We start from the raw sequence: 26,025 nt of genomic DNA, 5'->3' as shown, positions 1-26,025 counted from the left end.
GTTTTTCCTTACAGGGGAGACACGCACCCCAACAAGGACAACTCCAGCAAACTCAGGAATGAGCAGCCACCTCCCCAACCACCCCAACGAGTGACCAAGGTCAGGGCCAGCCCCGGTTAACTGCGGTGGCTCTCGGGGCTCTGGCGAGGCCCCAGCCAGTGTAACAACGCGCAGCCCACCAGGAAAACACGACCTGGAGCCTGTCTCAGCCTCGCTGCACCGACGCTTTCGCTCTCCGCCTGCGCACCCAAGCGTATTCAGTTCTCCTGCTCCGCCCCGCTCACGAAGCCTCCAGGGAAGGCGGGGGGCTTCTTGGGTGCATCGTGGCGATAGCACAGACCTCGCGCCTTGCTCATTACCTCCGTTTGATTACGTTACCCTGTATTTAGTGGATTTGTACTAATTTTTTCAAAAGCAAGTGGCTCAACCCCTCGCGTTAGCGTTCCCACAGAGAAAACAGGCTGGATTTCCATCCGAGCATCCGCCACTCCATCACCTCCCCACGCCGGGAGCCGACGGCTCCCACGTCTCGGAGGTCTGCACCGCGCTCGCCCCGCGGCCACCCGCGTTCCCCTGCCCCGGGCAGGGCCGGCAGCGCCCCCCGAGCACAATCCACCCCGACGGTCCGCGGACCCCCTGCCCCAACCCGGTAACCTCAGCCCTCTGCCGCGCCCGGACAGCCCGTGAAGCTGGAAGGGGCCCGAGGCGTTACCGGTAATTGGGGTGGTCACAGCTGCCGGTGAACGAGGCGGGGGGGCCAAATCTCACCCTGGCCCTCACTCTAGGCCGCGGCTTACGCCAACTTGAAAGACGTAGCCTAGGGCTAACGCTGCACAAGCCGCGGGGGCAGGTGGGGAAGGGAGCAATAAACAGGCGTTTGCAGCGGGCTTTACCCCCCCCCCCCCCCCCCCCCCCCCGCCGCCTTCGGACCCGTACGACACCCCCACCCCCCGCACCGCCGCCTCCCGTTCCAGCCGGGATCGGGCCGCTCCTGCCGGCCCCGGGCCGCGAACCTGCTCCGGCCACCCGCGTGTCCTCCAGTCCCCACCGAGCTCCCCCCGTCCCGGCGCGGGACTACGGGAAGGAACGGGGCTTCGCGAAGGGCGCTCCGCGGCCCCGCCAGGCCGGGCGGCTCCGCGGGGCGCGGCGGCACCGGCAGGAGAAGGGGGGGGGGGGGGGGGGGGGGGTGTCGGGCCGGTCGCCGCGGCACCCCCCCGCCCCGCGTGACTTACCCCTCCGGCGGGCGGGGAGCGGCTCCGCCGCCGCGGGGGCTCTCCGGCCGCCCCGCGGGGCCCGCGCGTGGGCGCAGCGGCGGGGCGGCGCCGGGCAGCGGGGCGAGGGGAGCGCGGCCCGGCGCACACTCGCCGCCCGCCCCGCCCTCACCTGCCCAGGTGCGCCCGGCGCAGCCGCGCCGCCGCCCGCCCCGCCCAGGGCCGCGGGGGGCGGGAGGGGGGGTCGGCCCCGCGCCCCGGGGGGGTCGGGGCGAGCGGAGCATCCGCGCCCGCCGTCGTTTCTTTTTTTTTTTTTTTTTAAAGGAATCTTTAGGGAAGAAAACGATATTCCTGGGGTTTTTTTCGCAGTTCAAAGCATATTTGGCCCAGCCGGTCCAGAGCGCGGAGCAAAGACGACACGTCCGCTGTGCTTAACGCCAAGCCAGGGGCACGCGGTTTTCTCTGGAAAGCGTAAAAATGTTCCGTTTCTCCCCCGTCCAGCCCCTCCGCCTCCAGCCGCGCTCGCACACCTACCTGGGGCTGCGAGGGGCTCCGCAGCATCTGCCCCCCGGCCCGCCCGCAGCCTTCCACCGCCGTCTCCGCCGGCCTCGCATCTCATTTCTTACCCTCGTAGGTGGAGAACGGTGACTCAGTGGTGAATCTTGGTTTCAAGAGATCATACAGTACAATACCGCTCAGTTTCAATGAACTAGGAAAAAAAAAAAAAAGTGGGAATTTCCCCGCTCCTTCCCATCACAAACACTACGGATACTGCTGGATCCTGCTCTCGGAAAGAATGACTTACAGGCAAAGCTCTGTCCTGTGCCCAGACTTTGGAACTATTCAAAATCTTGAAAATCTTCACGCACAGAGGAAAATGTAGTTCTGCCTTTGCCTTGGAAAGTTTGCCTTGCGAGACAGCTATTTCAGGCATCACTGAAATGGAGGCACTCAGAGGTAACATTTAGCAGGAGTTTGTCAGCACATAATAAAATCTTTCTGGCAATAAGCAAAAGACAGTAGGTGACACTCAAAGGATGGCACTGCAAGGGTGGATTTGAGATGGGTTTGGTTAGTTGTACCTGACCATTTTTGATATGCAAAACAAGGGGCAGCTGCTTCTGCAATAAGACTTTCTACCCTGTCGCCATTCCTGCTGTATGAAAACGTGCAGCGATATGGCTGATTTTGTGAGCAACTGGGAAGAGGCTCACAGAGACGCTGAGCTGAACTCCCAGCCAAAGTACGAGGGACCTTCAATCTCTCCTCAGATGGGTCAGGACAAAAGCTGCCGTTCACCCTCCCTGCATTCCTCCTGTCTATGTGTCCGTCCTGCCCGGCGATGGGTAAATTTAAGGATGCTTCAGGTTTGCTTGCTTTGTGGTCGGGTGCTCAGGGAGCTTTGGAAGCAGATGCCAACAGCGATGCTGCACACTGGCCCGCACGCCCCGGGCCATCTGCGGCAGCGGGTTGGGAGCAGCCCTGGGCAGAGCTTTGCTCTTTCCAGGCCCTCTGCAAGGGCACTTGGGATTGCCCAACCCACGAGAGGGGTATTAGGGCAGGTCAGGGCTGGGGCATTTAAAACAATGGAGCAATGCAGCCAAACAACTGGGCAAGGGCCACTCCAGCGTGGGTAAAGGGTTAGTCTCGCCTCCCCTTTCATTGAAGTCGGTCCTCTCACGCCAGGCAGCTGTGCCTGCCTGCACCCTGCCACCACTGTTACAGCCTCCGCCGAGTGGTAATGCAGATGCCAAACAAATGAGTCTTCCCAGCCCTCTGCAGGGTTTGGTGTTTTGTTTTGTTTTTTTCTTGAGTTTCTACCAGTCTCTGCTGAAGCATGTGGCAGCACGTTGTGTTAGTGAACTGATGGGAAATAAGCTGTCTTTTTCCATGCTCTTGGCTGGGAAACTGCAGCTTTTGAGCTGTATAGGTGATAATCCAGGGATAGCTCATTAGGCAGGAAACATAATCAGATGGTACCTGTTTGCAACTAATCATCCAGAGAGTTCACTCTGACATAGTGGATAAAGCATTGATCCTGACCCTTCAGGCAGCCAAACAGCACCAACCTATTTATTGTAGCATTTTCTAGAAATCATTATTTTTATTTTTAGTTCTATCTGCTTGTATTTACCTCTGCCTGCATTTTTTTTTTTTTAATCAAATTAAGAAATCCTTTGGCTGATAAACTGCACTTCATAAAGTGACGTTCTACTGGCTGAGAGACAGCAGCTCTTTCAGCACAGTCTGCAGAGCACACTTTGGACAATGAGAGTATACACAGAAGAATTTTCATACCAGGAGCTATAGGATTTACTTTATTTCAGTGCCAAATTAACATCAGTACTTTTATCAACACGATTGTCATGATACCTGCGATAGCACCAGCTAAGCTTCGTAACCCAGGTCTCTTGCAGTCCTTTATTCCTGGCTGGAAAAGATTGTAGTCATCCAAACAAAGGGGAACCATTTTCTCTCCTGGGAACAGATCACTAAGTTTCCATAAGGCGAAACAGAATTATGCAATGAGGGAAGACAACGTCCTGGGCATGTGGAGTCTTGTTGTGTGCTCTCAGCGCTCACATTCCAGTGTGCAGCCTCGGTGCAGGAGAGCAGCACAAAATGGGGGAAGGCTTCGCGCCAGCGCGTGCAAAACTCCCCAGCTGGGCTGCAGGGAAAAGCACGATGAGCCCTCCCCACCCTGTCCCTGCAGCAGGGCCTCTACGTCTTGAAAGCGTTTGTGACCCAGAGAGAACCCGTGTCCTCACAGATACTAGCCAAGACAATCCAAGAAAAATGAGAGAAAAACCATTTATTTCTGCTGTACACGTACCTGAGCATGGGGAAACGGAGCCTGCAACAGAACTACTTTATGAACACCGCAGTGACCGTGGCTGCCACAGGCCTCTTTCTGGCAGCTCTAGCTAAGAGACAAACGCAGGGCGATAGAGCTGATACAACTGTTTTTGATGGGCCAGGCCTCGAGCTGCTCTGCTGCGACAAGCGATCTCAGCGTCAGGGGCTGAAGCATTTACAAAAGGAAGGACTGAGTCTATTGATGGTGGTGTGTTCTTCTGACAGACAAACAGGATTCTTCTACATTAGAAGAAAAAATATACCTTTTCCTTGAAAGAGAGCAGTCTTAACCTTTCTGGCAACTCCTCTGGTCCTTCCCACTCATCTCCATACTCCTGCTGTACTGCCTATGTCCCCTCCTTGCTCAAGGCTCTAAGTGAAACCACGCGTTGCCTGGGTGTCCATACGTGCAGACACACAAAGCTGCGCTATACTCCTGCGATACCACTGATGGGTTACTTACAGACATGAGTAGATTCAGAGCAAACCTTATTCTTACAGTGAAGTATGAGTTGCTGCGCTGTTCTGCCCTGTCAAATTCCAGACTGATTCTTAACTAGTGTTTTACCATGTGAGAAACTCTGCTTTCCAAATTGATTAAAAAAAAAAAAAAAAAAAAAGCCAAAAAAGCAAACAGCTTAAATCCTTCTGTGCCTTAGCATTATCATAATAGGGAGCCTATTGTTTCCTATTAATGCTGCCCCAATCCTCTTAAAACAAGAGCCCTACCTGGATGTCAGGCTGGCTCAGACACTTTTATAGCTACAGGTCACTTCTTTCCAGCTGACACAGATAATGGTTGGATTCAGAATGCCTGGTGTGATATGGATAAAAGCTGGTGGCTCCAGTAAGCAAAGGAAAGAGCAGCAGGTTGCTTGCAGAGGGGAGACTCTGATCCCTGGCAGCATGAGCCTGATCCCTGGCAGCAGGGTGGCTGTAAGCTGGCTGCTGCCAGGCTGGGGGGAGCTGCTGCGGAGCAGAAAGAGGCTGGGGGCAGAGCTGTGGGTTGTGCCCCTAACAAAGGGGGTGGGCAGCGCTCAGTGGGAAGGGTAAGCAGGAGGGTTGTTTCAATAGATATGTGCACAAAAAGGGGAAGGGGAGTAAGGAGAACTTGGTGCTTTAAAAAAACAGGGAAATAAAATGTTCCTGTTTTTAACTGAGAGCTTTAAGAATGGATTGTGAAAATGAGAAATACATGTATCTGTATTGATGTGCATTTACTAGTTCTCTCAATGATTCTGTACAGAGTAAAACCTATAGTAGGCAGTTAATTAACTTTATGCATTAGCAGGTTTATTTTGTGTAAGTGGTGTTCGTTGTATGTGCTTATTTTTTGGGGGTTTGCTCTCTGTAATTGTTTTACTGTGCCCTATTTCACTGAAACATTGAGTATCCCCCACGAGCAGGTAATCTGTGCCAATATTGGAAAGCTATTGTTAGGGAAGTTCACTTGCAATACCTTTTTTTTCCCCTAGAAAAACTACAGTAAAGTGAGTGGGGTGAGTACATTGTGTGCTCCCAAATTCTTTGATGTGGTGGTATTAATGTGCAGGAGGACCCTGAGCCTCTGGAGTCTGCTCCTAAATAGGGCACAGCTCAGAACGTCTGAAGGTCTCTGTGGCTCATGGGTGGGAATCTCCTAATGATCTTAGTTATTTTTATACATGCCTGATACCACATGTTATACTGCCCTAATGCAGAGAGGCAACTCTACGGTCACCAAGCGAGCACACAAAACTGATGGTGAAAACGGTAGGAGAGAGAGGAAGAAGTGGAACACAAAACAAAGAAGGTGAAATAGCAAGACACAATATTAACATCAAATAAAGGTGCAAGGCAGTGAGAAGGAAAAGAACAGAGAAAAAGCAACTGAAGGTGATAAAAGGACAATACAAGCAAAGGATTGTCAGGGTTTTCCTTTTGTTTCTTCTTTTTTAATCTTTCTTTGCGGAGCAGAATGGGACAGCAGTTCACCAATGCTGAAGGGGAGCAAACAGAGATCGATGTTGCGGAGTTGCAGGAATGGTATAAGAAATTTGTGGTAGAATGTCCCAGCGGGACCCTCTTCATGCACGAATTCAAGCGCTTCTTTGGGGTCCAGGATAACCATGAAGCAGCCGAGTATATTGAAAACATGTTCAGAGCTTTTGATAAGAATGGGGTAAGTGGTGAGGAGTTTTTACAGTTATTTGTCTAATAATTCACGTGTCTTCTGTGACTTGGAGGTGCTTTGGTGCAGTTCCCACCCCTGCTACCGTGCTTTGTGAGACTAAGGCAGGGTGATGGACCTGCTAGAGCGGGAGAAGGAGCATACGCTGCACTGCTCTGTATGGGCCAGGATGGATTTATCTTCTCGTAAATCCATACCTGAATTAAGGACAGAATGTCCCCTTAAGGGACTACGGATGGATTAAAAGGTTGGGATTTAGGCAGTTACATTTTGAGACAGTATTGTTGAAAGATTCTCAAATAGCCAAGGTTGCTACATGGAAAACAATATTTATCTGTTATGATAGAGGGGGAATTGTAGTGGAGGAAAGTCCTACTCAGGCTTGCTATACATTGGAGGAAGCGTGTGTATACAGTATGAACGGGTGGCGTGTAACAAAATATTGATTTTAGCTGCTCGAAAGCGAAGGAATGCTGAACCATTCAGACATTCTGGTTTTGATTCTCTTTGCTGTATTTGTCACCAGACACCTGGGAAAGTGGGCTTTCTGGTTTAGTAGCAGGTCGTGCATACCCATGTATTGGCGCAAAAGATAGGCTCATACTAGCCTGTGATATTATAGATAGTCAAAAGAAATGCAATATGTTTGCCTTTCTCATCTTGAAATGGGCAAGCAGTGCTTGCTGAATAGTTCTTTTTTTTTTTCCTGAAGCACTTGATCATATTCAAAGTACGGGGTTGTTTGTTGCTGCGTATCAATATAGGAAAAGGGGGGACAAGTCTGTCTTCCCTAAGATACGCCAATTTCCCTTAAGCTTCCTTTGAAACCAGTGGCAAAAATGACATTGAGGTGGCAACAAAAGTCAGTTTGTGAGAAAGGATAAAAAAGCTACGGAAGATGTGAGCAGGTCAGACTTGTCTCAGGATTTGTAGTTGGCAAAACCCAAATGAGTGCAAAAAACTGAAGGTCCAGGTCCAAATTCTGTTATGAAAGCTGTGCAGAAAGGCTTGCAGAGCAAATGGTGTGCATAAAAGGTGAAGTCCCATTCCTAGTTTATAGGAGTTTTCCTAATAAGACTGAAAATCTGTTTTTAAGGGATGCTGGTACTTGCATGTGTTAAGAACACTAAATTAGGCCTGAGTTCATGTTTTTGCTTACATGTGCCCATGGTAGATAATCAGTTGAGCAGGACCTAACAATATAAAGTATTACCAGTAACACGGTGAGAAAAGAAAACAATTCCTCAATTGTCTTTGAATGCTTGCTGGCCTTCCCAGGCCAGCCGCAGCCGTTTTTGCTCACAGGGACTGCAGAGCCCGTCAGTGCCCGCAGCGGAGCGTGCTGGGGAGGAGATGCGCAACCCAGATCTTCCAGGGGTGTTGCTACCTGGGTTGGGAGGGCTGCAGGGTGACATGGGGCCCTGGCTTAGCCCTGGGGAGGGTGGTGATCTGCCTGATCTGCTGGAGGCTGCCGAGGGAGCCCTGCACCCCTTCGCTCTCTGAAGGTTTTGGGAGGATGAACACCTATATAAATGCTTTATTGTGGGTGTTCTGGCTGCTGCCTTCCGAATGGTGATCATTTCATTGTCATAGTCTTCCTCGGATAGATCAAGATCAAACAAGGGCAAAGGATGGGAGAAAGGGGTAATGGCTGGGTGTTGGTCTCAGTGGTGCAGCAGCTGAGGTCACTGAGAATGTGACTCCCTTCCCCAAAAGTCAATACCTCCTGTACTGATCCTCATCTGCCTCCCCATCCTCCCTGTCATCCGTGTTGTCTTGGGGTGTTGAAACCCCCCATTTCTGGAGTCCTGGCAGGTGTCCCCCCCCTTACTGTGCTGTAGGACAATTGCTTTGCTCTCTGCTGTCCCACTCATGCACTCATCCTTGGTGCAGAGGGGTGTGGCTGTGCCTGCCCATGGTCGTGAACTGCCACAAATCTTCTGTCAAATGGCAAACAGATAGCTGTCCCGTGGATGGGTTTTGGCAGGTTTTATCCCGGTTTTGGAAGCAGTTTTCTGTCAGCTCTACCCAGTTAAGTGTCGTTCAGCTGCTGCTTTGCTGTTTCTACAGGACAATACCATCGATTTTCTGGAATATGTAGCTGCCTTGAATCTTGTTTTACGAGGAAAACTGGAACACAAGCTGAGGTGGACATTCAAAGTATATGACAAGGATGGGAATGGCTGCATAGATAAACCTGAGCTGCTGGAAATTGTTGAGGTAAGTAGGCATTGCCTAATCACTTATTGAAGCAATCGCTGCTCTTTGGCAATGTAATGATGTATATGGGGTTTGTGATAATTGGGTTTCAAGGCAGCTGTGGATGGTGATGAAGTGAAAATGCCTGACCTTGGTGAAAGGGCTCTGGGCTCAGTGGTTTGGTGGAGCCTGATGGGGTGGCTGAGGGATCAGTTATACCCACTGCGGGCAGCCTGGCCCCTGCTGCTGCTGAAGCTGTCCAGAAGTGCAGCATCGGGGTGCTCTTGTGGAGTTCCTGTATCTCTGCTCTGCCTTTCCTTTCAACATTTCTACACCAAGATGCATTGCACTGGCCAGTGGAAGAGGGTTTCACCCCGTGCTCCTTACAGGAGCCAAGTTTCCTGCCTGGGTAGCTGGTGAGAATACAGAGAGGCACAGACTGGTACAGAAATCCCTTTTGTAATTATTCCTTTCTGGGTTTCTGTTATGCTCTGCATTTAGCTTTAATTAGGGACTGTGTGAAGGTGTGAGAGGAAGCATGGGGCTGAGCAGACAGTCAGACATGGGCCCTTTGGGTAAATATCTTGGTGGTTGTGCTACAGTCATGCCTGCACCACAGGTGCTCTTCCCCTTGCACAGCAGTGCTTGTGAGGCCTAATCAATGGTTATTAAACATTTTAGGACCTTAGGTGAAATGCAGTATCAGGAAAACATCAGAAATGGATTCTGTGGAAAGCAGGTCGGTTTGGCTGGGAAGTGTGACCAGCTGCAGGTGTGGGAGCATCTGGGGAGCTTGTCTGGGGCAGGTTCAGTTATAGCTTTGAGGTCAGCCAGGAATTGGCCAGAGCTGTGTTAGGGCCTTGCTAATCCCCTCTCTGGGAAGACTTCAGACAAAACCCTTCAGCCTAAGGAGTGAAGTTAATAATGAACAGTTGGTTGTTATGGGAGGAATAGATAAAATCTGCCCCTTTCCAGTGACAAAGCGGAACAGAAACTATGGGTCAAAATATGTGCTAATACAGGTTTGATCTTGCAGCTTGGGCACAAGTTCCCTGGGAGAGAGGGCTGGGTAAGTCTAGATGTGCCTAGCCTCAGATGTTAGAGGAAAAAAAAAAAAATCATACTCAAAAGTCAGATGATTTTCCCATCTATGAAAGTCTTGCCGCCTTCTTTGCAAAGAAACCCTGAGGTCTGACCAATATGTGTAAGGAAAAGAGCTTCAAAGAGCGAATGAAGTAATCCGCAGTGTGTGAGAGCATAAGGTCAGAGGCTTCATTAAAGGTCTGAGGCTGTGGAGTGGCAGATCTTTCTAGAAAGGTTAAAACCGCAGCCTTTGTAAAAGACCTTTACACTGTTGGGAGGATAATGGAGTTCCCTGCTTTTCATTTGCCAGTCCTGCTCCTAACCTCTGAACTTCTTTTCAGTCCATCTACAAGCTGAAGAAAGTGTGTCGGTCGGAGGTGGAGGAGAGGACCCCATTGCTCACCCCGGAGGAGGTTGTGGACAGGATATTTCAGTTGGTGGATGAGAACGGGGATGGTAAGTGATCAGCAGCTCAGATTGTGTTTGTGCATGATGAGAAGTTATCTGTGCTGGGCAGGCTAGCTTTAATTACCGCTATCAAGAAATCACTGAGGACTATTGTGTTACTCAGACACAGTGGGCTTGGTTCTGGGCTGTCTGTCAGAATCAAGAGTAACTTGGTGCAGCAGGATGAAATCCTTTCCGTTGGTATTTTACTGCAGAATACAGAGGGGTCACTATTCTGTCTGGATTTTGATCTCATCCTCTGAAAGCCCCCAGCAGCCAGAGTGCAGGTCCCTGCACAGATAGCCTGGGTGAAGACAGTGGCTCCAGCCAAACTGGAGCTTGCAGGACCAGACTTGCAATCCTCCTGGAGGAGCATGTGTGAGCTAATGCAACTTTTCACGTTAGTAGGTGTGAATGCATCAGGTTACAGCGTGGTGGTTTGTCTTTCAGCTGGCTGGCCTAAACCAAGTGGGGAAATTAAGTATAGCTTTTGTTTTAGAAGCATGTTTTCTGAAACCTGGATGGCTTTTACTTCCTGCTGTCCTCTTGTCTTATCGGTCATGTTTTGTCTCCCCTGTCTTACGTCCTTCTCATCTCCTACACAGGGCAGTTGTCTCTTGACGAGTTCATTGATGGGGCAAGGAAAGACAAGTGGGTGATGAAGATGTTGCAAATGGATGTAAACCCTGGGGGATGGATCTCTGAGCAGAGGAGAAAGAGTGCTTTGTTCTGAGAAAGTTAAGTTTTGATACAGCTGAAAATGTGATGCTGGCTACGACTGTGTCTCTTACTCTAGGGTGGTAGTGGCTTTCCTTTTTAATACAATCTCAGCATCCAGATGAAAACCTCAGTGGTGTAAGAAGCCATATCTCAATCCAAAACCCATGTGCTGCATACTGCTGCTACCCAGAGACTATTTTTGGCCCAATTAGTAAGTCTTTCTGTGTACACAATACTGTGTTGGCCAGCTCTGGTTTTTGGTTACACCCCAAGAAACAAACTTTTTGTGGCTTCTTGCAGTGGATCCTGGGCAGGGTTTTGTTCTGATGACCGATGGGATCGGGAAGTGAGAAATCCTGACACAGTGGTACTGTCTCCAGTGCAGACTCGTGTTTGCATCATTCGTTCCTGCAAAGATGTAAACACATCAAACCAAAACTGATAACAGCAGAGGAGCTCTGGCAGGATCATACCTTCAGGATGGCTGTACGCGTGTTTGGTAGACTGTGCTGCTGCTAATGTGAAATTACTGAACACCAACATATCGCTGTCAGAAATGAGAACTGGGTTACAAGCTGTTGCCAAGACAGTACACAGAGCTGAGGGAAGCATAATGCGTGGGCTGGGCAGGTGGAGCAGTAACTCCTGCATCTCCCTCCTGTGGAGCAGAGTCTGCTCCTTCTACCTGTTCAGAGACCTGGGTTCTGTGGGGCTGGAAAATGCTGTTTCCAAACACTGAGCAGCAGTAGAGATCGTACCTCTTCTCAACGGCCACGTTTAGAGGGCAGATTTGCGCAAGTGTGATTCTGCTCCTTTTGAGCCCCTGTTTCTTGCTGATTCGTCACTCTAGAGCAGCTTTTCCTGCCCTGTGAAGACTGAATGAGCTCAAGGAGCTCCAGGACTTTCACTGCACTGGCAGAAGTTTTGTGTGGAAGGAGAGGTAAGGGAAGAGCAGAGTTTTGCTTGGCAGCGTCTCTGCAATGAGAGGATTAGTGCTGCTTTATCGGCAGGACCGCAGAATGGAACAAGTGACAGAAAATCTGAGTTACTGAAGCAGTACAGTGGTTTTACACTGGACTTAATTTAGCCACAGACTATAGATATAAAATTTGCACAGGTTGTAGGCTGAGCTCTGCCATTCTAACCCATGTCCCTACATACATACATGTACGTGGAAAGAGAATATGGGTTGAACCAATATTTTGGTTCACCTTTACTGTATTTACTGGTTTATTTGCAAAAAAATCTCCCCAGGAAAATAACATAAGTTTGCCTGTTTTATTTTAATTTTCCCATGGGATCAGTGGGCCAGGTCATACCCATGAAAAGATTTGCAATCCCTTTTTTGTGGCCTTTAATTGTATCTTTCATTAGTTGATTAGTTTGGTTTGTGGTCTTGTCAATTTAACCAAGGTTTAAATTCAGAAACATGAGAAAGTATTCAGGATAAGAGACAACAAGTGCTAGAGTTCAAATGCATATACGTTTCCACTGCTGAATAGCCTTTCAGAGTGTTCTCTGTAAATACACACCGGCTTGTGGCATACCTACTTATCAGAGCTGATTAGACTTCCAGTTTATGCTGCTCTAAGGCAGCTGTTTAAAGCTTGTTCAAGTCAATAGCTTATCAGCCGAAGATCTGAAATCTTACTTCTGACTTGAGGGCCTGGAAGAAAAGATTCATTTTACTGATTTTTTTTTTCCAACTTGTGAATAAATGTTTTCATGGGAGGATATGAATCTCCAGGTCCTTAAATGTCAGCATCTCAACCAACATAACTCACTCTGCTTCTTGCACAATTCTTAAGTGGATGTTTAGTTACTGTAGTTGTGTACTGCAGCTTTACTTAAATGCTTTAAATTCTTATTCTGTTCACCCGGTCAGATCAGGTGTGGAAGGAGCTGTTTGGTGTCCCTCACACCAGCAGTCCTCTGCTGAGGTGGTAGAGGGCATCCTAACACTGAGCACTTGTACGGTTGTTGGTAGAAATTTTGTAATGCATGAATTTAATAAATAATTATTTTTAAAAATTCATATCTGTTTTGTAGTATTTATTTTTCACTTGGAATGAAGGTGAAGACCTGTGTAAGCACCTGAGTATCTGACCAAAACTGTAGGCGTCGACTGATGTAATGAATTTAAGGAAGGTGTTATGTGTAACAACTAACCTGGGCAAGACAAATACAGGGCAGAGATGGCGATGCTATTGCAGGTGCAGGGTAGGGAAGGAGTCTCTTCTGTTTAATTTCTGTGTAATGACAGTGAAAAGCATGAAAGTATCATTTAAGAAAAATTCTCAATGGAATCTGAAATCGGTGCTTACAATGGAGTGAGCTCACAGTGCTGCAGTCAGAGGGCCCCTGTTTTCTCTCGGCCAGGACTGAAACAGGAACCTCGAAGAATTTAGGGCTCAAAGTATTGGACTCGGCAGCTGGGTGGTTCCCCCTGCTCTGGCCTGGGCAGCCCGAGGGTGGTGGCGGCGCACACGGGGGGCAGTGCTGTGGTGCTGGCATAGCCCAGTGGAAAATTGTTCCTCTTATCAATTGTGTAATCTTTTGTCAAGGTGCTTTAGTCTTAGTCCTATTTTTAAATCCATAGGTATAAATACTTTGATCTCCTCCCAAACGCAATTCAACATTCACATCAAGCTGTTCATGTCAGATGTTTTGCATAATCCATTTTTCCAGACTTAGGGCCCAGCTAGAATTGGATTTGACTGATCGGATTTCTTTTTGGTCTAAATCGGGAAACAGGATGGCTTGGAAAAGGCAAATACCATGTGATTTTTTTTTTTTTTTTTTCTGAGCTTCTACCATCTGCTCTGATGGTTCATGCTCCTGAAGTTGGGTAGGATCGAAGGGGAAATAACCAGGTTAGAAAGCTGAAGGGGGTTGATGGGGAGCGGCATGAGGGAACAGGAGCCAAGGAGGCATCACATCCTGAAATACTCTGGAAGGTGCATTCCTGGGGGAAGTGCTACTCTGAGAAGGAAGGAGGATAATTGCATTTATCTCCATGCATAGCCATGCTCACTATGCTCTCTTGCACCTAGCTGTGCGCTCAGGACACCTGATGTTCTGAGAGGGGATGTTCACCCACGGGTAGCTGGGGTGGGTGGCTGTCTGGAGGAAAGGTTTGTGTCCAGGTCATTCCCAAAGCACCCATGTGCAGCTTCCCCTCGAGGATGTGTTGGAAAAAAAGAATGGCCGTGCCAGGACTTACACAGCCCCGTGCTGATTGCTATAGGGACTTTTTGGGGTCTTGCCATACTCTTGTTTTCGCACAGCCCCAGTGCTCAGCTCTGGCAGAAGGGGGAAACGCTTCTTTCTTTCCTCCTCTTCAAAGGAATGTGCACCTTGGAAGTTTAGGAAGTAGCTCCAGCTTACTGCCCTTAAAGACGCCATACCTAAGGTAATGTAATGGTGTTCTGGGACCTGGTGTGTGACAGGGGAGCACCGGAGCTGTGCTGCAGGGCAGCTGCATCCCCTGGGCATGAGGGACCTTCAGCAGCATCTGCCTGGGAACCTGCTCTGTGTTGTCTCTTTGCCTTCTGGGCCTCCCACCCCGACACAGAGGGGTGTGAAAGGAGATGTTTGTGCCTTTTGCCGCTGTCCCTTCCTGAGCTCGTCATCTCGCTCCTGTTTGATTTTGCTGCCGAAGAGCCCACGGGCTCTGTTCCCTGCTGGTTCCTTGCTGCTCCTCCACAGACCACAGGGGATGGGGACCGGGGCAGCCCCGGGGGCGAGGGGCAGGCAGGGAGCCGGGTAGGGGGATGGCAGGGCTCCGGGCTGGGCTGCCCGGCTGTGGAGAGGCAGGAAAGGCAGAAGTGCTGCTCCAAGCCCTCCCTCCAAAGCTGGGCTGGGAAAGACCCTGGGCAGCCCCGCTCCCGGCTTAGCGCAGACCCTGCCTGAGACCCCTCCCAAGCTCAGGCGCTCCGTGGGGCTGTGATTCCTGCATCCCTCGGGAGGCAGATGTGCATTGCAGCTTTTTCGATGTTTTGGCACCAAACCCTGCCAAGATAAATGGCACAGCGCTGCCAAAAGCCACTCGCTGGGTGGTTTTCATGTGGCTGCAACTTTCCTTAATGCTTGTGACTTGTCTCAGGTCACCGCAAAGGGGAGGCAGAGCTGGGACCTGATGTCAGACCTGCCTCACAGGCCCGTCGCCCCTCTGATGGCAGCTCCCAAACAAAGCCTCTCCCACGCTCCCCAGAGGGGCTGCGCTGCTTCTCATTCACGGGTGGTGGTGTCACCAGGGTGAGCAATGCGTCTGAACAGCTTTGCTGGCAACCGAACAGCCACCACTGGTTTGAAATAAATTAATTATGCATGAGTTAGGGCAAAGAGAGTCACAATATTAGTTTTTAATTATCTTTAATTTGCTTTCTTAGAGGCTGAAAAAACATCCTTTGGAGAGAGACGCTGAGGTTTGAAAGGTGCCTTGGGCCAGCCGGCAGTTCTGAGACAGCCCTTTTAGAGGAACTTTGTCTTTATAAACAGAAATCGGGCTTGTCAGGGCTGCTGCTTGCAGCTCCCAGGGCACGCAGAGGAGAGGGAGGCTGAAGGAAGCACGGGTGGGACTGGCTGCGTCTCTGCAAGGGGGCTGTGCCCAGAAAGCCCGCGCTGACCTCGGCTCCCTCCTCGCTGCTGTTGTAACCCTGAAGCGTGGCCAGTCCCGTGCCAGTTGCTTGTGGGGGAGTTAGTCCTGCTGCAAGGAGCGGTGTTGCACACTGAGCAAACAGCTCAGCCCGGCTCTGGGAAGCCAGTTGCAGCCTGCTCTCTCTTGCACTGGTGCAAGCGGGGTGGCCGGACAAGCTGGCCCAGCAAAGGCTTCGTCCCGTGGCCTGTCCAATGCCACCGGAGCCCGAACCAGGCTGTCGGGGGGCCGTGGCCGCGCACCCCGCACTCAGTGTTGGTCTGGGCGGAAAACAGGGTCGGGAGGGAGCCGGGGGGCTGCCACCCATGGCCCAGAAGGCAGCAGGGAGGAAAGCAGGAGGTGCCCAGAGATGTGGGTGGGTGAGCTGAAGGACTACCCAGGGGGTGAGGTTTTATTAAAGCAAGCTATGCTTGCTCGGCGCAGACGAGGTTCAGAAGAGCAGGCAGCGCCCACCAAACGCGAGAACCCAGGAGCAGCCCCTTTTCTACGCCGATGCTGAAGAACACTGAGCTCTCCCTGCGCTTGTGCTGTTCTTGCAAAAGAACTACTTTAATGAAGCCAGAACAAAGGTTTCTGCACTTGCACGAGACAGTTCGTCTGTCCTGCTGGGAACAGAATGACTCGTTGGAAGAGAGAAAAAAACACAACCTGAAATAATCTTGTAAAATATCTTTATTAGTTCGCTATAAGATTGGAAGTACAAAAGCTTCCAGGTAAAACAGTGTCAAATGAAAAAGATGCACAGGAAAAATGGTCAGAAAGTTGCTTGTGAAGTGCGAGCATCCAGTGCTAAATAACAAGTCTTTCAGCTAGGCGAGAAATCCTCCCTGGTGTCCTGTATTGCCTCACCACACCTGAAACTTGCTCCCATCAGATGAGGAAACTCCTCTCCAGGAGCAGCCCCGGCTCAGCGCGGGGATGGCGGGCGGTGCGGGGGGGAGGCCGCTGCTCTCGCGGCCTCCCTTGTGCGTGTGCTGGGTCCTGGGTGCAGCCCCTGCTCGTGGCACCGGTTGTCAGCACCCGCAAACGGGGTTGCTGTGCCCAGGATGCTATAATAAGGGGGGGCTGGGTTTTATTCCATGGGGGACAGCACTTGAGCCCACCGTACCATGGAGGCGATGGTACCCATCGCCTGCTCAGGAACACTCAGGTGCTTGCGGATGCTCGTGGCACGGACGCGGCGTCTGGCCCGTCTCTAGCAGCAACCCCCTCCGAACCGCATGCAGGTGATTCGCTGCCGTTGTGGTTAAAACCACCTGATGCTGGAGGGTGCCAGAAGAGCACAACTTGCAGGAGAGCTTAAGTTTGTTGTACAGGTGATAAGACATGCAGGAATATTCCTACAAGCATGCAAAACTTTTCCCTCTCGGGTTACTGCCATTGCAGCCTGTTGTGGTTTAACACAGCCCTTCCAGATATTTCAAGGAGAAACATGCCCTTAAACTTCAGATAGTTGTTAAAAAAGGCACCATTCTGTGTTTTTAATGCTTTTAAACAAAGAAAAGCCACCGCTCCCCTTTTTCTAACTTATAGATGTTGTTATCTTTCATTCTCTCTAACCATCGCTAGCAGAATCACAAAGAATCAAAGAACGAGTGGCCAAAACTGCTGATCTCATGCTCTGGAGATAGGTACGGAAAGAGAAGGTTCAGGTCTGCTTTCTAGGTTTTGTATGTGTGTCCTTTTGGGACCCCCTCTCACCGGGGCCAAGGGCCGGGCAGCCCCCCAGAGGCTGCAGACGCTGGTGTTGGCCACGGCCTCAGTGTGAATTTTGAGGCTCTCTTGGTGCGTTACCGGACTGCATCGATGGTGCTGCTCCCCCTTCCCGGGGAGGTGAGACTCTACCCCCTCTCTGCTCAGCAGCAATATCCAGCGGCCCCCGCCCGAGCGAAGGGCCCCGTCGGCGGTCGCGGGGGTGGCCGTGTGCTTCCAGCGCGACGAGCCACCAGCGCAGCACCCCCTCTTCGCAGCAGCCTGTCCTCCCACCGGCTGGCGTGGTTGTGCCGGGCAGGGCCAGGGCAGTGCCCGGTGACCCCGGGCTCCCCCGAACCGTCTGCCAGGGGAGCGGCGCCTTCGGAGCAGATCCTGGTCCCTGCACTAGCGGGATAGTCTATCGCTGGTCTCACTGGTGCCGAGACAGCTCACCAGCTCCCACAACCACAACCCGACTTGTTTTAGTAATGCGAGGGGGAAAAAGTAGAGAGGAAGGGGAGGTGTCCTGGGAGCCTACTCGGCCGCCTCCGCCGCCTGCTCCGGCTCGTGGGGGTTCTTCCCATCGTTCTGAATCAGCCGGACGATGTGTGTCAAGTCCAGGCTGCGGGTGAGGATGTCGAGCAGCACTTCATCCTTCTGCACGCCCTCCATGAACTCTTCCAGGGAGAGCTCGCCTGCGAGAGCACGGTCAGAGAAGGTCTGTTAACTCCTGCAGCCTTTCTCCTCCCTCCGCCGGCAGCCTCAGAGCATCCCCCCAGGAGCTGCACGGACTCTAAAACGGGGCCCTGCCTGAGGTCCCGGGTCTGTGCTCTGTACACCCCAAACCCCACCACAGCTAACCCCACCATGCACATCCCCACCCTGCCAGTATGACAAGGGCCAGTTTGCAGGGTCCCCTCGGGCCGGCTGGAGCCTGCGGAGGGGATGGGGAGCTAAACCTTCACGGAGAGCCGCTCTCTGCCAGCGCTCCCCATGTCCTGGTGTTTTGGGACATCCAGCATCTGGGTTTGCTCTGACAGGTTGAACTGCGGGTAAGGGGGAGAGCGGCAGCAGTATTTGGCATTGCATAAGAAAGTTCCTCACCATCTCCGTTTATATCAATTTTGTCAAACACCATGTTTGTGAATTCCTCGGCCGTCATCGTTTCATTGCACCGGTTGATGGCTCGAATAGCCTGGAGGGAAAGACAGAGGACAGTTACTGAGCGTTGTGCAGATTCTTGTATCCATCAGTACAAGAGGCTGAGTGACTGGACGTGAGAGGCCAAACGTTTTTGCAGACAGTTAGGTTCTGAGAGGAAGAAATCCTTTCTAAAATACTGGAGATTACAGTCACTTTAAAAGGCAATTAGTGCATTAAAAGATTAAGTGGGCATACTGGGATAAGCCAGGAGCAGTCCACCTCTGAAAATCCTTAGATTAAATTCAAGTGCTTATCTCAGCCCGGGTTTCAGTGGACAGGGTTGACCAGCCTGCAATGGGAAGACAAGGGGTTGCTGCGTGTCGGAGCGTGCAGGTGACGTGGGGAGTGTGGGGTGTTTGAGGCAGGTCCGGCCGGGGAGGCCAGCCTGGTGGGAGGACTAGCAGAGGGCAAGCAGCAGGTTTGGCCAGTGCCTGCTCATTTACCAGGGAGTCGTCTTTTGGGTTGGGATGTTCCTGTTACAACCTTCCCGTCTACCTGCGTCTGATGACCACTGTCTGCGACAGAAATGGAGAAAGCTGAGCCCACTCACTTTGATGATGTTCAGCAGCTCTCCCCGGTCAATGCAGCCGTTCCCGTCCACATCGTAGAGCTTAAAATACCATCGCAGCTTCTGATCCACCTTCCCTTTCAGGACCAGACTCAGAGCTGCCACATACTCCATAAAATCTATGTAGCCATCCTAAAAGCAGAAGGTTAGAAGCTAGATGAGATTAAAAGCAAAGAGTCGGGCAGTAAGTGATTTTCCTGGTCACTTTTGGAGTCCCTGCTACAAGACTTCAGCCACGACCTTGAGAGCAGGGGCTTGGGGAGCGCAGCAGAGGCACGGGGGGCAGGTCCCCACCAGTTAAAGCCAATGCACCGTCTGGTGGGGGCTCCACGTTAATCTCTGCAGAGTCGTTATGGGCTGATAACGAATGAACTCGGTGCATGTACCTGGCCTGGGGACTAATGAAGCCTCGAAAGCTAGCCTGTGCTAAAGGGATCTCTTCATGCAAAGCAGTGGCAATTCAGAGGTCAAAGAGGAACAGCCTCACGCACCTGAAGCCCGAAGGATTACCTGACGTTGTCCTGCCTGCACACACCTACAGCTCTTTTCTGCTGCAAGGGGGTCTCTCGTGCAAACCTCCAGGAGAGGAATGAGCTCAGGAACTACCCCAGCATGCTGCTGACATCTCGGGAGGGCAAGGCGCTGCTCCGTCCCTGTGCCATTTGTGTGTCTGCTTCACGTTTGGTCACGCCAAAAGCACGAGCAGTTTTATCTTTGACTTTCCTCCCAGGTGTTTGCCCGCCACCAGCTCACGCCACGGTGGTGGAGATGTTCAGCTGGGCCAGCAGACAGCTCTCAGTCAGGGTTACGGTACCGATGCCCCGCTGTGCTGGCGTGAGCACACGTGCCACACCGCTGCCTCCGGACGCCGCCCCGTGACCTTCACAGCTTGTAGGAAGGTTGCTGAAACGCGTCGCACTCGCCACAGAGCATTGCCGTGGCACTGAGATACAAAGCCCTTTCAAGGAAAATGGTACATGCTATAAGCCACGGCACGTCTTTGGTCTTTGGGAGGGAATAAGCCAGGGTTTTGTCAATGAACAAAGCCACCGCACCACGGGGCAGGTTCAAGAGGAGATCATCTGCTTTATCCCACTGCTGCAAGAGCCAGATTAGGTATAAATAGCTATGGAGCCCCATTCCCAGCAGGATTTCCTGTGCATCAGTTCCCTTTTCAGGCATTCATTCAAACACGGGGCAGAGAGCAAGGTAAAGGCCAAGGCACAAACAAAATACCCGAAGGATTTAGGGCCTAAATTGTATTAGTTTCAGTGGGATTAAGCCCACTAAGCCCTTCGGGTTCCCATAAAATATATTTCTCATCTCACATAAGGTGCAATTTCAAACCATTTGCAAGTCAAGGAGGGTGGTGTTTCCTCCCAGAGACACAGCACCCATCTGCTCCTGTGGCACGGCCCTGAGCTGGGAAGACAGCGCTCCCGAACGTGGGCAGGTGCCCCAGGACTGCCCCGCGCCGGGGGTCCGGCACAGCGACAGCCCGGGGTGCCAAACCTCTCCGCAGGGAGCACAGGGCCCGAGCTCCTTATCGTGTGGGACTGAGCACATGTAATAAAATCAATGACACTCTAATCCGTTTATAATTTAAAACAATAGCAAAACAAACACGGTCTGTTCTGTAAACCACAGCTCACGCCACGCCGCATGGCTCGGGAACTCGCTGGTTCTGCATGAATGCGGCGCTTGTTCTCACGCCGCTCGCTCGTTCCTTACTGTCACAACATTTGATATGTAAGGATTAAAGGGCACTTCATCTTCAAGGGATGACAGACTACCAGATAAAACCCCATGGTTTTAATAATTTAAAGCTAAAAGGGAAATACCAGGTCTGGGAGAAGCCTGTTTTCTCCCACAACAGTCAGCAGGTGAGGAGATTTTGCTGACATTTTTTGCCGACGTTTTTTGCCTTACAGAACAAATTTTACAATTTCTGAGGCCATGGAGAATCCGACCATACATACTAGATACACGTCTAGGCTGCACACACCCAAACACACCACACGTGATCCCACGCAGGGAGCACAGCGCGGCCGAGCCCTGCGCAGGCTGAGCGGGAAGGACAATATTTACCTTATTAAAGTCAAACGTCTCAAACATTTGCTCAACGTATTTGTTCGCTGATGGACTCAGGTTTTTCAAGCCAAAAAACTGTTTGAACTCGTACAGGGTGAGCTGGCCAGAAGGACACTCCGTCATGAACTTCTTATACCATTGGTGGCACTCGGTAGTGCTCAGCTCCTCCACGGCTTTCCCGTCCATGTTCCCCATCTCCACGCCACGTCCTGGGCACGTTGCAGCCAAAAATGGATGTTTTTCTGAAATGCGAGGGCTTTCTTTTAAATTCTGCTTCTTGCCTTTAAAGTCCAAGTGTCCCCAGCACAGCAGGGATCACAGTATCAGTCAAACCCAAGCTGCCTCGTGTGTGGGCTGTACCGATTCGGCGTTGGTGGTGATGGACTCCAAAGGCACCTCTCCTCAGGAAAACTCAAAAGCACAAAACCCTCTTTGGACAAGAGGGTGACATTTAAGTACCCAGCAAATCCCTCCCCAGCCAATGAGGCTCAGGGGGGTGATGGGCTCCTGCCAGGCATTAAGAGTTCAGAGTTAAAATAGAAAGGAGGTAAAACGGGAAAGTCTTGCAGATTACAGGCCCAGCAGGAGATTACGAGGGTCGAATTTTCTCTGTGATGATGTAATCTCCTAATCCACTTCATTTATGATTTTGTGTGGGGTCCCATGACCAGTAACTTTTGCACCAAAGTCAGAGTAAGAAGAAAGAGAGAAAACCACTCGAAGTCTGTGCTATTTACTGTCTTTTTGGCCTCCCTTAGCCTTCCTCTGGCTGGAGGATTCCCAGCAGGGCTGTCGATTTGAGCCTGAAATTCAGGGAGGGGGAAGTATCATTTCAGCTCCTGTAAGAGGTACAGTATGGGGGTAGATTTGGCGTGCTGAGACAAACACAGAAACATAATTGCTTTAAGTGCTTTAAAGGCAGACACCAGATGCTATGATGACCTTCTCCCAGGGAAGCTCCCTCTCCTCCCAGCTGCTGGGTCCCCGTGTTCAGTCCCTCTGGTCCTGCCAGTCGAGCGTTTCTTCCAGAGAATCGCCCCACGCATGGCACGTCCCGGGATCAAGTCCTGGCCATCACTCCCAGAACTCAGCTGATGCCAGTGGAGGTGAATGCAGCTGCAATTTTAATTTATGATGAATTACCATGAAAAATTCTCCATGTAAATATGACCAAAACCAATGTTGGTTTTACTCTGACGCAGAGCATTCAGAGAAGGACAGGGAGATAAAAAAGTATATCCTCAGAAAGCAGCATAGGCCAGATCCTCTAGCGGTGAAGTGGATGTGGCTGCGGGTCTCTACCTGCAGGCAGTCTGTCTTTGTACCTGACAACTTTAAGACGAAGAGCCCAACTTTTAAGTGTTGGGGAGCTCGGTATGGCTTCTGCACTGGAGTGAATTAGGAATAACTCTGCTAAAGCAGGCAGCATTACACGAGACTCAAACAGTTACGAAAAAGGCATTAGCCTGAGGAACACTAATTGGATGTGCTAATCCTGCGCTCGCCAGCAGCAGCAGCAGCCACAGGTCCCTGCTGCGCACAGCCCCTGCGAGCAGGGTGAGCCTTCAGTGGGTGCCCCGGGCCTGACCCACCACCGCAGGGGACACGGCTGGGGCAGCCCGTCCTGGAGCACAGAGAGGGGCTGCAGTATCGAGGCACTCATTCACAGCACAGAGGGGGCCTTCAAACGTGGGTACAGGCTCGCCAACTGCTCCAAAGAAGGAGCAGAGTTTAGGCTCAGCTGAAGAAGCTGGTGAAACCTTCCCAGGTTTTGCGGCGTGCGCGGAGGCCAGGCTTGTGCAGGCGAGCCTGGCTCGGTGGCCGCTCATGCTGCGCCGTGCGCTGCTGACACCCAGTGCCTCCCTGCAAGCGGCTGGCAGTGAATGACAGGACAAGTCGGACCGGGTTTTTAGAGCAAAATCCACACTGCCTGTTTTTCTGGTGGGCAGTGACGCAGCCTCACCACCCATCCCTCGGCTCACGCGCTCACTGCCAGTCGTAACTCAGACACTCGATGGGAAGCTGAAGCCACACGGGTCACTGGTTTCATTGCTTGGGCTTTGTTATTGGTCACTGGTTTTATTGCTTGTGCCCAGGACAGGTCTCCATTTCACAATGTTTGCACTCGAGATGTCCATCACCTTCCTGGTGTGATCGGTGTCGCGGTGGTAGTGGTACCCGCAGGTTGGCTTCTGCGCGGTGTAGAAGGGGCTGTACGAGTTAGAGCATCTTGGTGTGTAGAAGAGAAACTTGTAGGAGTTGGGCTGATGGCCCCCAAAATGGGCAACCAAAGGAATGAAGTGAGCGGCCGAAGGCTGGTCCCTGTGGTGGCGCGGTGGAGACGGCTGGCTTGTTGGGATGGGTGGCGTGGGAGAGACCTCCTGCATCGCCTTGGCCTCCTCCGTTCCCTTTGGTCTCTCACAGTCTTTGCCGGGGGCTTCTGGCGTTTTAGTCACCTGTGGGTCGAAAGAGCCAGACAGATGCGTTGCAGTTGCCCCCACGCTTTGCCATCCTCACCAGTGCTGAAGGCCCCGAGGCAGGGGTTGTGTGCTGGTGACCAAGGAGCAGCAAGTTAAACAAACCAGCAGAGCTTAGGGAGCGCCAGCCTGCTCCCACTCACTGCAAGGGCAGCCAACACGCAGCATAAATGCTGACAAGTCAGGTATTTACATTTCTTCAGCTAAAAATCTAAGGTGGTGTTCCTTAAAGAGAAAGTGAGTTTAAAATCAAACGATGTGCTGGGAATATGGAAGTGACGTAGTGAAAATAAACCAAAGCCCACTGGGGGAAGGCACACGACGAGACTCGAAGGACTCGACTCTCTCTTGGCTTGCATTTCAGCTGCTTATTTGTCACAGCGCAGAGGGAATACGAAGTGCCACCCAGCTGCTGGTGTTCCCGCTGTCAGCACGCACGGCGCGGGGGACCGGGGACTGCAGAAACAGCCCGTTCTGCCCCTGCCCTCGCACGAGCCCCGTGCAGAGGAACGGTGTGGGGGTGCCCCCCAAGACCACATGGGGCTGACTTGTCACCCGTGGCTGCTCCGGGCTGCACTTGGCTGGGAAAGTTTTTCTGCTGCTGTTATTTAACCATGACTCAGTTATCTTGTTTTCATTGATGACACCTCTGCGCTAATGGAAACTGGCTCTTCCCCCAGTGATTAGCCGCTTTAGTCCCGGGCGTCCTAAATAAACGCTTTGCTGTCTGGCTTTATTTTTAACCTTGTAAAGAGGTTTCCTAGTTTCCGTGACGCCCCGGCTTACTTGGTGCTCTATTTCTGTTCCCTGTAGCTGGCTCTGAACACCAGCTCCTAAACCTATTAGGAGGGGGACACCCTCAAATTATTTAGAAATCTGCTTAAAGCCTTTGAGGGAAATGACAGGATCCCCACAGGTTCACCACCTCTTTTTGTCACTCATTTCCTCGGTACAGCCACCAGCCAGATGCTTGGAAGGCTCCGTTGCTGGAGCTCAGGACAAGCATTATTTCAGCAGTTGCTGCTGCAAGGAAATAGTCTGTATTTTCCACAGGGGATAAAATAATGGGATTTTGACTCCTGAAAAGCAGATTTTGTACCACTACAGTAATTTCAGTGTGGTTGGCGTATCCCTGCTCTGAAAACACTTAGATTTGTTCAAAAATTATTGTATTCACGTACATGCACGATTACAGCTCATGGCCTTTCTCGCTTTGGAAGATAAGAGACAAGTACGCACACGACTGCGCTGCTGCAACTGCATCCACCCAGCAGGGAGGCATTAATGTCATTAAGGCATCTGGGGTGTGGGGGTGAGGCCGTAGTTGCTTTGAAAACCCAGCTGCTAAGTCACGTAGATGCTTTCGAGATGCGCAAGCCTTGCACGCACTGGGCGATAGAGGGCTGACAGTCATTTCCATTGACGGGCAGGATACCGTGCCAGGGAGCGCTGAGCTTTGGGCTTTGTTCTTGTGATGGGGTTCGTCTGCCCCGGGGGTTCCTGCTCATCCTCTGGGGCACCTAAAGCTTGGCAGAAACATCTTTCATGCTCAGGTGAGCGCACCCTGCTTACGTGATCACTGTCTTCGAGGGGAAGCACCAGCTCAGTGTGCACAGCACTATTTATGGCACTGCCGGAGCTCTGTGCCTGAATTAAGAGTCCTGCATAATCATATTGCATCCAGTCATACTTTTAGGGATCCCTAATCCCTCCCGAATTGCCTGTTGTCTCTCAAAGAAGATCCTCACAGGTGAGGTCACGGAGAGAAGACTGACTTCAGTCACCAAGGAAGCACAAAGGGTTCAGACATCCACCCCAGAGGAAGCGTTCCCCTGCGCGGCTGCCGGAGCTCTGCCGGTGCTGCCCGTCCTGCCCCTGCACCGCTGCTGCCCTCCTCGCTCTGCAGCAGGGAGTCCCCCCTCCTGCAGCTCCTCGCTTGTCCCCGCAGAGCCGGTGACACCAGCACTGTCACATGCGGTTTGCTCTGAGCTCTCAGTGGCCGCATGGGCGAAGCCGGCTGGTGGCGGTGCAGCCTGGTGGATTCGGGCAGCAGGGGAGGGACAATGCATCCCACCGACACCACCAGCACCCTTTTGTCCCGGCCACCCTCAAGGCAAGGGTCTTCCAGCCCCGTGCCCGCAGGAAGGGGACACGGTGGGTGGGAATCCCTCCTGCCAAACCGCTAGCCCAGGGCTCCCACCTGCGAGGTCATCTTCCCGGCGGGGACCCCGGCATGCAGGGCCGTCCGGGGTGGAGACCGGAGGCAGCGCTGCTGGGATGGGCAGTGCCGGTCACCAAGGCCATCAGGGCCATTGTGACCTCCGGGGTGTCACTGGGGTGGTGGCTGTCATAGGGGTGCCCAGGTTGAGCAGGGCTGCTCGGGCAGAGGGCGCGGAGGAGCGCGGGGGCTCAGCCATGGAGACGAGGAGGGTGCTGTTCCTCCTGGTCTGATGGGACCGGGGAGGAGTCGCATCCGACTGGAACCACCACCACCGCTGCCTGTCCAGCCGGTGCACGGCTGGGGCTGCTGGGGGCTGCTCTGCTGGCCCTGCTGCCCCCACCGAAACGTGGCCTCGGCAGCGTGGCCTCGCAACCCCTATAGACATGAGTTGGATCTCTCTCCGGGAGTGCAGTTTGCTGTCCTGCAGCCA

The 26,025-nt window shown here is 51.9% G+C and overlaps 2 protein-coding genes across 2 annotated transcripts; one reads left to right on the top strand and one right to left on the bottom strand.

Moving 5' to 3' along the window:
* The first annotated feature begins 6,024 nt into the window (after positions 1 to 6,024).
* Positions 6,025 to 10,699, top strand: GUCA1B (guanylate cyclase activator 1B). The gene is made up of 4 exons (XM_009956158.2): positions 6,025 to 6,228; positions 8,308 to 8,457; positions 9,861 to 9,975; positions 10,572 to 10,699. The coding sequence occupies exons 1-4, from the start codon at positions 6,025 to 6,027 to the stop codon at positions 10,697 to 10,699; spliced, it is 597 nt and encodes a 198-aa protein (XP_009954460.1).
* A 6,870-nt stretch (positions 10,700 to 17,569) lies between these two features.
* On the bottom strand, positions 17,570 to 21,092 carry GUCA1A (guanylate cyclase activator 1A). Its single transcript, XM_009956159.1, has 4 exons — positions 20,895 to 21,092; positions 18,789 to 18,938; positions 18,140 to 18,230; positions 17,570 to 17,730 (listed from the first exon to the last, which is right to left on the bottom strand). The coding sequence occupies exons 1-4, from the start codon at positions 21,090 to 21,092 to the stop codon at positions 17,570 to 17,572; spliced, it is 600 nt and encodes a 199-aa protein (XP_009954461.1).
* Positions 21,093 to 26,025: the final 4,933 nt, after the last annotated feature.

The sequence above is a fragment of the Leptosomus discolor genome, chromosome 21 (genome assembly GCF_034619465.1).
Source record: "Leptosomus discolor isolate bLepDis1 chromosome 21, bLepDis1.hap2, whole genome shotgun sequence".
Taxonomy (NCBI): domain Eukaryota; kingdom Metazoa; phylum Chordata; class Aves; order Leptosomiformes; family Leptosomidae; genus Leptosomus; species Leptosomus discolor.
Note: the sequence above shows the minus strand (reverse complement) of the source record. Positions and strands in the feature narration are given on the sequence as shown.

What these genes read in the sequence shown, in the direction of transcription:
- GUCA1B (XM_009956158.2), top strand. Translation starts at nt 6,025, where the DNA reads ATGGGACAGCAGTTCACCAATGCTGAAGGGGAGCAAACAGAGATCGAT. An exon ending in AGCTGCTGGAAATTGTTGAG is followed by an intron (nt 8,458 to 9,860) that starts GTAAGTAGGCAT and finishes ACTTCTTTTCAG; the next exon opens with TCCATCTACAAGCTGAAGAA. An exon ending in GGTGGATGAGAACGGGGATG is followed by an intron (nt 9,976 to 10,571) that starts GTAAGTGATCAG and finishes TCTCCTACACAG; the next exon opens with GGCAGTTGTCTCTTGACGAG.
- GUCA1A (XM_009956159.1), bottom strand. Translation starts at nt 21,092, where the DNA reads ATGGGGAACATGGACGGGAAAGCCGTGGAGGAGCTGAGCACTACCGAG. An exon ending in AGACGTTTGACTTTAATAAG is followed by an intron (nt 18,939 to 20,894) that starts GTAAATATTGTC and finishes TTCTGCTTTTAG; the next exon opens with GATGGCTACATAGATTTTAT. An exon ending in AATTGATATAAACGGAGATG is followed by an intron (nt 17,731 to 18,139) that starts GTGAGGAACTTT and finishes GTGCTCTCGCAG; the next exon opens with GCGAGCTCTCCCTGGAAGAG.